Genomic DNA, 12,823 nt, shown 5'->3' on the forward strand with positions numbered 1-12,823 from the left:
GCGTCGTTCTGTTGCTTTGCTACTATCATGTCAATGCATTCACCGTGTACGGTTCGTCTCTAACTACCAAAATACCTCGTCTATTCCGGCTCTATCATTTCGCTACGTGCTTTAATCGTAAAATACTTTGACTTCCCTTGCCGTAGGGCTGTTTTGATTCAAACAAATTCTGAATCCGTCGTCATCTTCCCTCCTAGACTCTCACTCAATTGCCACGCCTCAATGTTTTGATTCCCACCCAACCCTGCATCGTGAGAATGAACCATCCGCCTTCTAACCCCAATGTGTTCAATCTCAATCCCCTTCACCGATCTTTGGACCCCGCCGAACGCGAACAGACGCGGGAACATTGAACCAAAGACGTTATTCGCACGCCCATCCATGCCCCTGTCTGCTGCATGTGCAGGGACCTCAACCGACCTCTTGATTTATCGAGCATCGTAATTGACTATTTTTTTTTTCGGGCTGGCTTTCTTGTCACGATCCCATTATCCATGTATCATTTGGCGTGAGCACAAACAGTATGCAGCGAGGTCACGAGGGCATGTCCAACGTCCGCAGCCGAACTCGGGCATCAGGCACAATTTGTCTCCATGTCTGGCCATTGGCTTTAACGCTCGTGTGATTTAACTGCAAGCCAGTCCTCTCTTCTAGATTGACCATGCCTCTTGCTGTTCAGCGACGAAATCAAAAACATGGAATGCTTTCGCTGATGGAGCCAGTAAGACCATCTAGCGACATCATGCTTCCACGGCTCACGAATGGCGCCGAAATTAATTACTTTAATCTTCTGTCTCACATCTTTGTCTTGCAATTAAAACTGCGGTGCTTATTTGCGTCATGTTTTGGACCAGTGATTGAGGCTGACCATGTTAGTCTCTGTATGGGTGGTTTGTTTTGTCTTTGGGCTGCAGACTTCCATCAATTCGAACATCACAGCATCTCCAGTTCACCGCCACTACAGGAACAACAAATGCAAGGCGTAGTTGTCGGAACATATCACCGAGACAAGCGTAAATTAAAAGTCCAGGCAAGATAAAAGAGATGGACTGAAAGCAATAGATGTACCAAACAGTTAAATTTGTTGTCGGGGACTCCCGTACGGGGTAAGGGTAGGCCGGTTTTGATGCTGCCAACCTGCCTGCCCATGGCGACGCAGGTTGTTGGAGTCAGGAAGTTCAATTAACGACCAATACCTATGTGGACGAACCATTGCCACTGTTGACCGGATATCCAATAGCACAGTCTGTTCTCACACGGAGGAGGTGTCTACGTCACTGTGCGTCACGGCCAACGACGAGCCCAACTCCGTGGCATCACCGTTCCATGCGTGCAAAATTCAAACTGCCTCAGCATCTCAACTTGGCAAGAGTTATTTTAATGTAGTCTAACTAAAGTGTTTGCTGCTATTTTTTGCAGCGATGCCGCGATGTTACCCCAACCGAGGTATAATGGGCATGGGTTCGCCCTCTCCAATCACGCTCTTTAAAACTTAATAATTCCTGTCCCTGTATCATAAATGGTCATCCCGGCCGCACCGCACATGGACCACCCTCAATAGACGAAGACGGCCGATTCCAAGCTGGGCCATATCGTAATTTCCCCTCCGACATTGGTAATTACCCTGTAGACGGCCAATGCATTTACAAGTCATCGTCAGAAAGCTCACCGGGCAGGGGCTGAGCGGCGGCAGTCTCCATCTCCTTGCGGTATTCCTCCATGAGAGCCTCGTCGACCTGGGCAGTGGGGGGAGCCAGAGCGGGAGCGGCAACAAACTCCTGTGCGACAAAAATGTGGTTAGTCACTCGATGCTACCATGATATAGTGATAGTCTATAGTCAAAGAAGGGGGAGTTTTGTCGCACCAGCTGGGGGTTGCCAACGAGCTTGCGGGCCAACCAGAGGAAGGGCTTCTCGAAGTTGTAGTTGGACTTGGCAGAGATATCGTAGTACTGGAGGTTCTTCTTGCGGTGGAAGGTGATGGTCTTGGCCTTGACCTTGCGCTCCTTCACGTCGACCTTGTTACCGCAGAGGACGATGGGGATGTTCTCGCAGACACGGACGAGGTCACCTAGTGGGCTGTTAGAAATGGCTGGGTCTTGAGCAGAGAGCTTGTTTCGGGGCAAAGCATACGGTGCCAGTTGGGAACGTTCTTGTAGGTGATACGAGAGGTGACATCGAACATGATGATACCGCACTGTCCGTTAATGTAGTATCCATCACGGAGACCACCGAACTTCTCCTGACCGGCGGTATCCCAGACATCGAACTGGATGGGACCAAAGTTCTAACAATGATAATTAGCGCGGCTGTTCGTCAAGCTCGGGTGATGGATGGGTTGCTCCCAGTGCCCTGGGCGAAAGGGCGGGGAATATCGTCACTCACGGTGGTGAAGCCAAGAGGGTGAACGTCGACACCGAGGGTAGCAATATACTTCTTCTCGAATTCACCAGTCAAGTGACGCTTGACAAAGGTGGTCTATGAGAAAAGCCACAAGTTAGTACAAAGACGTAAACGTAACCGTGATCGAAATGGCGGTCGTGGTTTTTTTTGCATCGCGGCTAGGCGGGGTAGATAACCCATTGGATATCCACCAGTCCGTCCCAGAACCCAAAGCGATTCCAAAGGCGACCATTGCCAAACAATCAATCTCTTCGACGAACCTTTCCGGTACCACCGTCACCGACAAGCACGAGCTTGAAAGTGGGAGTCTGCTGCTCAGCCATCTTTGCGATGTGAAGTTCGTCCCGATGAAAAACTGATGTAAACAAGCGGGGTGCTACAAGGGGTGGCGTTAGCCTACTGTTGGAACGATAGCGGGAGCGATATTTGGACGGGCGAAAAAAAAAAGGGGGAATAAAGGTTGAAATCGAGTCGGCAAGAGTGCAATTCGAAGTTTTCAAGACGGACAGCTGCGCAGTGTGAGGGAGGCGGAGAGAGTCTGGCAATACCTTTTTTTTGGTGAGGTCTCACTGACGTGGGTTGTGCTGGGAGACAAACTTGCACAAGGTCGGTCAGCTAAGATGTTTTGAAAGGCGGCGGGTAATCTGTTGGACCAGGGCAGACCAGAGCGAAAAATTCAATCTCGCGGGCGGGCGGGTTCATGCACGTGATATCAGTGCATGCGTCTTCCAATCAGGTGCCGCGATTTCCCACAACTTGGGATGAGGTCACCGCTCGAAATATCTGGACGCAATTGAGACTGGCAACACCCACCACCACACACGGTGCAGAAGGTCTGGCTCGCAGCAAGTTTTGGTCTTGATCTGCTTGGCACTACTTTACTACGTACGGTATTGTGGCTGGGAAAACTATGGACGCTGGGTCAATACTCCTGCTAGCGAGTGGTGTCGCTGGCAATGCATTTATAGGCACTCAAGTAGCTGGGCATATCTCAACAGAGGAATGCCTGGCACCTTTCAGGCATATATGTACGGAGTAGCCTTGCTTAGATAAGGGCCACCTTGCTTTGCTGCCCAGCTGCAAGCTCTTTCTGCACAAGGCACCAACCCCCCGCCACCTCACGCGATGCCTAAATCCACCCAGTACGAAGCGTGCTGGCATATCTCATCCTTGGCCTTGCACCGAAGCGTTCCAAATGCCCCGTACATGACAAACAACCGCCCTTCAGGCGCTGCTGTTCAATGCCCAACACGACCTCTGTTTGACGATTGATGACAAAGCGACCTGATGTTGCCTGCGCCAGTGTCGAGGTGTGATGGGTGCCTAACTCACCAATCCTGAGATGCCATGCCCATTATCATCATTTGATGTGCGTCCATCCATCGACGCTCGCGTGTCTGTGCTTTTTTTGGCAAACAACAGCCAATATTTGTAATCGCGTGCAGTAGACTGTACACCGTATCATGTTAGTCATTATAACGGGAGAATGTGACACCCGAGCATGCCACGGCCGCCCCAGTTTCGGGTAGGCGTCAGAGTCAGGCGCAATTCCTGCCGTTGAGCCACTCCAGAGGCCCTAGACACCTTGATGAAAACATTTTGCTACAACATGTTAGAGTTGCTGTGCAGTGCAAGGAGTGACGAGTGTGGAACAACGTACCCCTTCGTTTCCCTGAACACACTCCCCTACTCGCTTAAGATTATCGTGGTTGGACTTGTTTACGTAGCCAAAGTTGCGAATCTCGTCACCCTCCTTCAAGCCGGCACGATCTGCAGGACTGCCAGCGGCAACGGTGTTGACCCTTGCAAATGGCTCATCCAGGGCATCGGCTTGCGAGTCCGGAAGAACAGGAGGAACAGCACTGCCGGCGGCCGGCACAACGTTTTCTGCGCCTTCATCTAGACTTGCGAAATGCTCGTGCAGGTGCTTTTCAATATGCTTCATGAGATCCTTGTAGTCGTTTTTGAGCCGGATAATCCGCGCTCTGGTAGTGCGAACTGCTCATCGTCAGCCGTGCTCCTGGAAGAACAAGATGAAGCCGAGGGCTGCTAGCTCACTCTGTGCAACGTCGATATCAGAACGAGGAAAGCCATCTCGTGTGAGCAGTGGTGTGTCCATGTTTACGCCGTGCTTTTGGTCCGTTAGTATTCGGCAATGTTTCGCCAAGGTGTATAATTGGGGACAGTTTTACTGAATCGAGAACACCACCAAGAGCCTTGAGTTCTTCTTCCAAGTCTTGCTTTTTGCGTTGGAGCTCACCAAAGCTTAGATGGGCCGCGTTGCCATTGATGAGCCCGTTACTGGTCGGCCCAGAGGGAACGGTGGGTGCGTGCAGGGTGTCCATGATTGGGAATGCCAAAGTTGATGAAGCAAATGCCGATGATGCAGCTGTAATGCAGTTTGCGATGCCTCGCTTAGAGAGCTGCGACGCTTCAAACGTTCAACGTTCAAATGTTGCAAGATTGTTGGACAATAGGGTTGATGTTGCGGGGTCTTTAGCTGCCAGTTACTCCAGTACCGCGTCAGTAGCTTCAAGGCGGGAGAATTTGAAGTTCGAGGGCAGCTGTCTGGTCTGGTGGGACTCTGACGGCCACTGTCAGTTGAGGTCCACCAGACCTTGACGTATTGTTGGTGCCTGGAGTTGGTTGCACAGAAGCTGCCATAGCCCGAACTGCCTGCAACAATGACCTGACTGGTCTATAGCTTCATGCTTCCAACTATACCGTCAGGAGCAAGTCCATTTGCACAGCCCTGTATGCACCACATATCAATGCATATCCATGGAATGTGAAATATTTGATTCACTGACTAATTTGATCTGTCACATTATTGTGCTGATTTAATTAATTTGGTACAAGTGAAATCCTTTGTCCTGCTGTATATGTGGTTTGGGAGAGAGTACACTGCTGAAAACCAGTTGCATGTGACCTTGGAACTTGGAAGTGAGGTCTGGTCCGGTCCGGTGGCTGTTGACCAGGCCCACCCTGGTCCGTGCACAATCACTAGAACTTCCACTACCGACAACAGCCAGACAGACAGACGTCACTTTTCAGAGGTTGGATTCTTTTTTCGATCGTCAGGTCCTCCCATCATCGCGCAATTGGCAGCGCGATACCTTGCACCATGGCGTCAAAGGTGGACGCGCGACTTTTAAAGTCGACCAAATTCCCCGCTGAGTTCAATCAAAAGGTCGACATGCAAAAGGTCAACCTGCAAGTCATGAAGAAGTAAGCTCCCAAGCCCTCAAAGCTCCAGATCGTAAGTCGCGACACGGCTAACCCCCCATGTTTGACAAGGTGGATTGCGAACAAAATTTCCGATATCCTGGGAAACGAAGACGATGTTGTCATTGAGCTCTGCTTTGGTCTCATCGAGGGAACACGCTATGTGAGTGTGGACAATGGATGGCCGGTGCTACAAGTAATCTTGTCTGACTTTCCATTTTGCAGCCCGACATCAAGTCTCTCCAGATTCAACTTACCGGTTTTCTGGACAAAGATACGGCACCTTTTTGCAAAGACTTATGGAAGCTACTGCTGAGCGCTCAAAGTAGCCCTCAGGGTGTGCCCAAGGAGCTTCTCGAGGCGAAAAAGCTGGAACTGATGCAGGAGAAGGTGCGGACAGAGACTACGACAGTCAAACTTTTCCAGAGGCTGTCAGCTGCTAACCGACTTTGCTTTTAGAGAGACGCCGATAAAGCAGCGGATGACGCTCGCAGACGTCGCGATGATTTCGATCGCAGGGACCGCCAAGTTTCAGACATGAAGGAGAGAGACCGACGGGACAGGCAGAACAATCGAAGTGATACGTGGCAGGGCCGACGCGGAAACCAAAACTTTGATAATCGCAACAGAAGATCGGAGCCCCAAAGCCGCGGCTCACGAGATCAATATGGTCGTGACCGCGACAGGTATATCCCGAATGAGCGGCAGGGACGCGGGAGGGAGCAAGACAGTCGACGCCGTCGACCACATTCACCCTCGCCAGATGAATCGTCACGTTCGAGATCGCGTGATAGGAGTGCATCAGCCAGTAGCAATGGGTCGAGAACGCCTCCACGCCGGAGAACCTCGCCGCCAAGACATCGCGGAGGTCGGAAGCGATCAAGGTCGCCAAGAGGAGATGCATACCGCCCCAAACACGGCCGACGTCGTTCCAGTTCTACCCGTGAATCCCGCTCCGTGTCATCGGGTCGAAGCTCGCCCGCACCAAAGCGAAGGAGGGGGGAATCAGAATCACGAAGCAGATCACCACCAAGGCGGAGGCGCAAATCACCATCATCTGGATCAAGCAGTCGGTCCCGGTCTCGCAGTCGTGACAGAAGCTCTCCGGCAAGAAGGCGCCATAGGCGTAGGCACAGCAATGACAGCGAAGAGTCAGACGGTCACCGGAGGGATGCAGACAGGGACCGGGGAAGAAGTGGCCGCGGCAAAGAACGGGATACGGGTCGACGACGAAATAGCTCATCTGCTTCTTCAACCTCAAGACGTGGGAAACCAGCAGACGATTCGGAAAATGAGCGGCGCTCGTCATGATCAGACTCGAGCGAGGCATGCGGGAAAGACATCATTCGTCTGTTGGCCGGTAAGGTAGGCTCACATGTTGCCTGAAGGCTTCTGTCAACGAAGCGCGGCACAGCGAACCGAATGAAGCGGGTGGACGACGTCTGGTATCTAATTGGAGCCAGAATTTTTAGGGCATTTTGCTTACGCTGACCTTGAATACGCTCAGCCATATTTGATGCCAAAATAGTTTCTCAGCCAGAACCAGATGACTTGGTATATTCGGTGGCGGCCTTCGATGTTGGAAGATGCAGGCGACCATGCCATTTCTTACATCAGAAATTAAGCGATACGGGCTACGATAGAAGTAATAGAACATAAAAAAACTATTCAATTGACACTTTCATCGTCTATGGAATACATCTGTCGTGTTATGTTTAAAGTGATCGCTGATTGCACTTTCACAGGCCACAGCAAGAGCCGGCGGGTCAGCCTGACCAGGCTATCGTAGTCTCCACCAATGTCGCGTTTTCAAGATTCAAGGTGGGCTACCTCATACCATACACCTCAACTACAAGCCCATCGCAACAATCCTCTCCGTGCAATTTTCGCATCAAAAACACCACTCGCATTGCATCTACACCACTCAATCGATCTATTCGTACGATTTCACACCCACACAACCCAACGCGCCACATATGGCGGACAACAAACAGGCCGGCCAAGGGCCTCTGCCCACCCTGGCCGAATACAAAAAGTCCCAAGCCCGAGTGCGCGAGCTCATCGAGAAGCGAAGAATCCTCGACAAGCGTCTGGTATGTCCTCCTAACGCCTCTACAAAGCACCAGGCATGAAAATCACTGACGGAAACCGCAGAACCAAGTCGAAGACAACATCGTCTCCAAAGAGGCAGCCTATCTCGAAAGCACACCGAGCGGAAACATCATCACCGGCTTCGACAACTACATGAAGGGGACGAGCGGAGCGGCCGCACAAAGACGTAAAGCTGGACCAGCGGATCAAAACCGCGTCTTTTCCAAATCGTCTATTTCGTACAGACCGAACAACGGGGTAGGTTTACGGCAGGCCTTGTCAGTGGGGACACTGTTGCTAATGATGGGGGTGTGTTAGGATTCGACGCCCGGGTCGACGCCGGCGTCGCACGCTCCGACACCTATATCTGCTACGTTTAGGGATAACGGGACGCCGTCGTCGGCGACAGGGACGAAGAATAATAAGAAGAAGAAGGCGGCAGCTGTGGTGGCGGATAAGGAGGTCGAGGATAGTGAGGGCGATGGGGGGAATAAGAAGAGGACGAATTTTGGGGCCTCGAGAAAGTGAAGGATTTGGGAGATGTTTTTGTTTATGGAGTTTGGGAAGTGTTAGCATGTATTGGGTTTGGTTTGGGAGATATTGGCGTTGGAGTTGGTAAGCTATCTAGAATAGATGGTGTACATTGGAGGATACCACAATTTAGGAAATGGACAATTGACGACATAATGGGCAGTGGTATTGACAACAGAGGAGAAGAGTGTGCGATATAAATTCCGGACTATTGGCGTTCAATACGTAAAGTACTTTCAATGTTGGTTGAAGGTCAACAGGGTACAGTAGCCAGTGGAGATGGCGCTTGCAAGGGCCGACCGAGGACCTGCATCAGCTTCCATATTTGGATGGCTGATGGCGGCAAGCAACGGTGGGCATTGAACAAGGAACAATTCAACTCGGACACTACGCAATGGCAAATGGCAAATGACCACTGTCCACTGACCAATCTACACTCCAAGCCCATATTACAATCTCGGACATGCTGTCTCTTCTCCTCACCAAACATAAACATGGCTTGTCGATGCGGGGTTCCAGGGAATCCCAGACGCGGGGTCTGCCCAAACTTTCGACATGGAGGTCTGGAGTACCACGCAGTGCGACTAGAGTACGAGCTTGGTACGTCCATGTATCAATCAATTGATCAATTTGGAAGGTCTCTTTGGAGTCGTGGGGCCAATGCTCACTTTGCTCACCTTGGGCTGTCAAATGCTTAGCCAGACTGGGCCATAGAGGTTGCTCATGTGGATGCCGCATACGTAAAGAGAATCCCCCATGGACAAGACAGTCTACATTTCAATGTCGTGACACCCAGGATTTGCCCTTTTTATTTTTCTCTCTCTCCTTCATGTGTCATGGTATGCTCCATCGACGAGGAACCAGCTGCCCAGAATGACCGTCCACGCTGCTCGCTTCACCCCAGAGGTGCTTCTCTCGGCCCCGCGCCGATCAACTGGTGTTCCCAACTCGACCGGTGAGCTCGTGCTATACACCGTATGTTGTCATCTGTGCTTCTTTTTCTTGCAATTGTCGTCCTCCAAGTGTGTTTGAGGCCTCATGGAATCGCTGGACTCTGTCCTCAGCTTGGCTGACTGAATTGGTCAAATCTAGGTTTCCGTCTACTCCTTCGAGACGCACTCCAAGTCTTCGCAGATTCGAGTCCTCAACATCAAAGAAGGCACTTCTCACCTCGTGTCTGAGGATTCTGGCGCCAGCGATCCCGTATGGATTGGCGAAAAGGAGATTTTGTACCTCAAGGGTGGTGACAATGGCTGTACCATGATTATGACCCAGCGAGTGCAAGAAGATTCCGAGTAGGTCGCCCAATGGCCATCTCTAGGCAGAGTGAACTAACGTTCGTCTTGTACAGACCCCAAATGGTCCACTATCTTGCGGGAAATATATCAAGTCCCAAAACCAAAGTCCTGTCAAGCGAGAAAGTCGCTGTTTGCTTCGCCGGACTAACCACCCCCAAGGGAGAGTTGTACTGGCCGCCTGCCGACCACAAGTCACACGACTCGGCCAAGATTTACACCTCGCTTTTCGTTCGCCACTGGGATAACTGGAATACCGCCAATGAAAATTCGCTATGGTACGGCCAATTGGCCAAGATGGACGGCAAATGGGCCCTGGAAAGCCCTGGCTTGACCAACCTCTTGGCCGGCACCGACCTCAAGTCTCCTGTCCCTCCCTTTGGCGGCTCTGGCGATTTTGACATTTCTGCAAACGGCATCTGCTTTGTCGCCAAGGACCCAGAGATCAACCCGGCGAGGTACACCAAGACTGATCTCTACTATGTGCCCATCAAGTCGTATATCGAGAAGCCGTCTGCGCCGCAAATTGTCAAGACTGGCAACCTGGTCGGCTACAGCATAACACCCACCTTCAACAAGGATGGCAAAAAGATTGCCTTTGCTCGCATGAAGAATATCCAGTACGAAGCTGACAAGACTAGGCTCCTGGTCATTCCCGACGTGACGGACCTCAGCAATGTTCAAGAGTTTTACAAGACCAGCGACGGTGAGGGTGGTTGGGACTTGAAGCCCGACTGGATTACCTGGAGCCACGACGAAAAGGAGTTGTTTGTTGGCGCAGAAAAGCATGGACGAGTCGTGCTCTGGAAGCTCCCGTCGTCTCCCGCCGATGCCAAAGATCTGCCCACGCCACTTCACCACGACGGTAGCGTCAGTGATGCCAAGTTATTGGGAGACGGCCCTTCGTTGCTCATCAGCTCCAAGTCTCGCATCGAGAGCTCCCTTTACACCGTGTTGGACCCCACCTCTGGTTCAGTTACCGAGCTGTCCTCGAGCTCCAAGAATGGCAAGTCCTTTGGCCTCAACAACTCGATGCGCGACGATCTTTGGTATCGTGGCTCCCTGGGGTATGATGTACACGCTCTTGTGACGAAACCATCCGACTTTGACCCGTCAAAGAAGTATCCTTTGGCTTTCCTAATCCATGGTGGCCCTCAAGGTGCTTGGATGGATGATTGGAGCACGCGGTGGAACCCAGCCATTTTTGCCGAGCAGGGTTACGTTGTCGTCTCCCCCAACCCAACTGGCAGCACTGGGTATGGGCAGAAGCACACCGATGCCATTAAGTGCAACTGGGGCGGCAACCCCTACGAAGATCTTGTGCTGTGCTTTGAGCACTTGGAGAAGAATGTAGAGTACATTGATACGTCGCGATCCGTGGCCCTTGGAGCTTCATATGGAGGCTACATGATCAGTAAGTCCCGACATATAGAGCAGGAGAATGCCAACTAACCGCCGCTCTAGACTGGATCCAAGGCCAGCCCTTGGGGCGCAAGTTCAAGGCTCTCGTGTGCCACGACGGTGTCTTTTCCACCCAAAACCAGTGGTCCACCGAGGAGCTCTTCTTCCCCGAGCACGATTTTGGTGGCACGTTGTGGGAGCACCGTGAGACCTATGCCAAATGGGACCCATCACTGCATTGCCAGAACTGGGAGACTCCAATGCTGGTAAGTGAAGCTGCTGACAAAATTGTGTACCGCAGGCTGACCGACTGTAATAGGTGTTGCACAACGAGTTGGATTATAGGCTGCCGATTTCCGAAGGGCTGGCCATGTTTAACGTTTTGCAGGCCCGAAATATTCCTAGCAAGCTTGTATCGTTCCCCGATGAGAACCACGTGAGTTGAATCTGGTACTTGATATGATTTGTGTGATTTACTAACCCGACCTCAGTGGACAATCAAGCCTGAGAACTCGTTGGTGTGGCATAGGGAAGTGTTGGGCTTTATCAACAAGTATAGTGGAATTGCTGGCAAGGGCTCTGCGTAGGACTCATGTGTACGTGAAGAAACATAATCATGAGACATTAGGAAAGATTGAATATATGAATATGAAATAAATACATTAAGTTTGAGTGCGTGACTTGTTCCTCGTGTGCTAGGAAGGCAAAGTGCGAACAACGCATATCACACTGTTAGCACTGTATAGACTGGAAACCTGAGCTGCTTGAACTCTTCTGCCAAATCACACCTCCAAAGTCCATGCGACACCAATCCCACAACAGCACACAACAGCACACGAACCGCAGCAGCACTCAAATCCCCAGTAGCGAAACCACCGAACATGCGCTGTGCTCCAAAACTGCGAAATAGCCGATGAGGTCCTCGATTGCGACACCGTCGGTACGAGCAGCAGCACCGCAAAGCTCACAAGCCCAAACCAACCCCGACCTTCACCATCTGCTTGCTCTCGTTTGCACATTTTCACAATGACGACACAAGCAGCCTTCTTCCACGCGCTGCTCCGGCCAGCTATTCTCCAGATTCTACGATCGACGGGCTATCACTCTGCGAAACCCTCCGTCGTCGACTCCCTCACAGACATTGCAGCTCGGTACCTCGCCGCGCTGTGTGAAAAGACAGCCGCACACGCCATACACAACCAAGGCGACGCGGGTGACTACACGATCGTCGACGTGCGGCTTGCCCTCCAAGAAGTGGGCGCATTACTACCAGAAAAGACGGCCACAGAGCAAGAGTGGCTAGGCACAGAGGACACGACTGGCGTGGATGAATTCATAGAGTGGTTCTCCGGCCAGCGGATGACGGAGTTGATGGAGATGGGCATTGGAGATGGGGAGATTGACGCAACTGATTACTTGAACGGTATGGTTTACCGCCCATGATGACTCTTCGGATACTGACGTCTGTAGCTCTGAAAAAGAAGCACGCCAAAACGGCCGAGGACAGCAAATTCACGGGGACAGTTATTGGCAAACCCCTCGATACGGTGGCCGAAGTCCAAGTCGAAGGCGGGCCAGTTACCAGTATAAACGAATGGATCTTGCAACGAAGCTCGTTTTCTACGGACACGGCCAACACAAATGGTGATTCGAATCATGATCGAGGGTCACCGACGCCGAGTTCAGGGTTGAGTTCCGTGGGGAGTAGACTCGATGATGATATGGATCTATCTTAGGGATTTATGGGCGTAATGACGTCGGCCAAAGAGACCGAAAGGGGAGTGTGTTGCCGTTCGGGGACTTGGATACCTAAGGGGGAACCGCAAGCCAGCGTGCTAGTGAGTTGTAACTGCTGGTTCTCAGTCTCTAGTGGATGGA

The 12,823-nt window shown here is 51.6% G+C and overlaps 5 protein-coding genes across 5 annotated transcripts; 2 read left to right on the forward strand and 3 right to left on the reverse strand.

The window, feature by feature from the left end:
- Positions 1–1,643: 1,643 nt before the first annotated feature.
- VFPPC_12843 (GTP-binding nuclear protein RAN/TC4) lies at positions 1,644–2,725 on the reverse strand (the record flags this gene model as incomplete). Its single annotated transcript, XM_018290620.1, has 5 exons — positions 1,644–1,778; positions 1,865–2,070; positions 2,133–2,286; positions 2,385–2,477; positions 2,663–2,725. The coding sequence occupies 5 exons, from the start codon at positions 2,723–2,725 to the stop codon at positions 1,644–1,646; spliced, it is 651 nt and encodes a 216-aa protein (XP_018148835.1).
- A 1,150-nt stretch (positions 2,726–3,875) lies between these two features.
- On the reverse strand, positions 3,876–4,747 carry VFPPC_12844 (pdz/dhr/glgf; the record flags this gene model as incomplete). The annotated part of the gene is made up of 4 exons (XM_018290621.1): positions 3,876–4,004; positions 4,063–4,400; positions 4,461–4,533; positions 4,595–4,747. The coding sequence occupies 4 exons, from the start codon at positions 4,745–4,747 to the stop codon at positions 3,876–3,878; spliced, it is 693 nt and encodes a 230-aa protein (XP_018148836.1).
- A 779-nt stretch (positions 4,748–5,526) lies between these two features.
- VFPPC_00643 (PWI domain mRNA processing protein) lies at positions 5,527–6,996 on the forward strand (the record flags this gene model as incomplete). The annotated part of the gene is made up of 5 exons (XM_018280621.1): positions 5,527–5,630; positions 5,700–5,790; positions 5,853–6,017; positions 6,087–6,204; positions 6,257–6,996. The coding sequence occupies 5 exons, from the start codon at positions 5,527–5,529 to the stop codon at positions 6,994–6,996; spliced, it is 1,218 nt and encodes a 405-aa protein (XP_018148837.1).
- A 457-nt stretch (positions 6,997–7,453) lies between these two features.
- On the reverse strand, positions 7,454–7,801 carry VFPPC_17384 (hypothetical protein; the record flags this gene model as incomplete). Its single annotated transcript, XM_022429097.1, has 2 exons — positions 7,454–7,737; positions 7,780–7,801. The coding sequence occupies 2 exons, from the start codon at positions 7,799–7,801 to the stop codon at positions 7,454–7,456; spliced, it is 306 nt and encodes a 101-aa protein (XP_022285886.1).
- Positions 7,802–9,122: 1,321 nt separating this feature from the next.
- Positions 9,123–11,532, forward strand: VFPPC_00645 (secreted dipeptidyl peptidase; the record flags this gene model as incomplete). Its single annotated transcript, XM_018280623.1, has 6 exons — positions 9,123–9,224; positions 9,342–9,544; positions 9,601–10,958; positions 11,009–11,211; positions 11,265–11,381; positions 11,437–11,532. 6 exons carry the CDS (start codon positions 9,123–9,125, stop codon positions 11,530–11,532), a joined length of 2,079 nt encoding a protein of 692 aa, XP_018148839.1.
- Positions 11,533–12,823: the final 1,291 nt, after the last annotated feature.

Source organism: Pochonia chlamydosporia, chromosome 1 (genome assembly GCF_001653235.2).
Source record: "Pochonia chlamydosporia 170 chromosome 1, whole genome shotgun sequence".
NCBI classification, from domain to species: domain Eukaryota; kingdom Fungi; phylum Ascomycota; class Sordariomycetes; order Hypocreales; family Clavicipitaceae; genus Pochonia; species Pochonia chlamydosporia.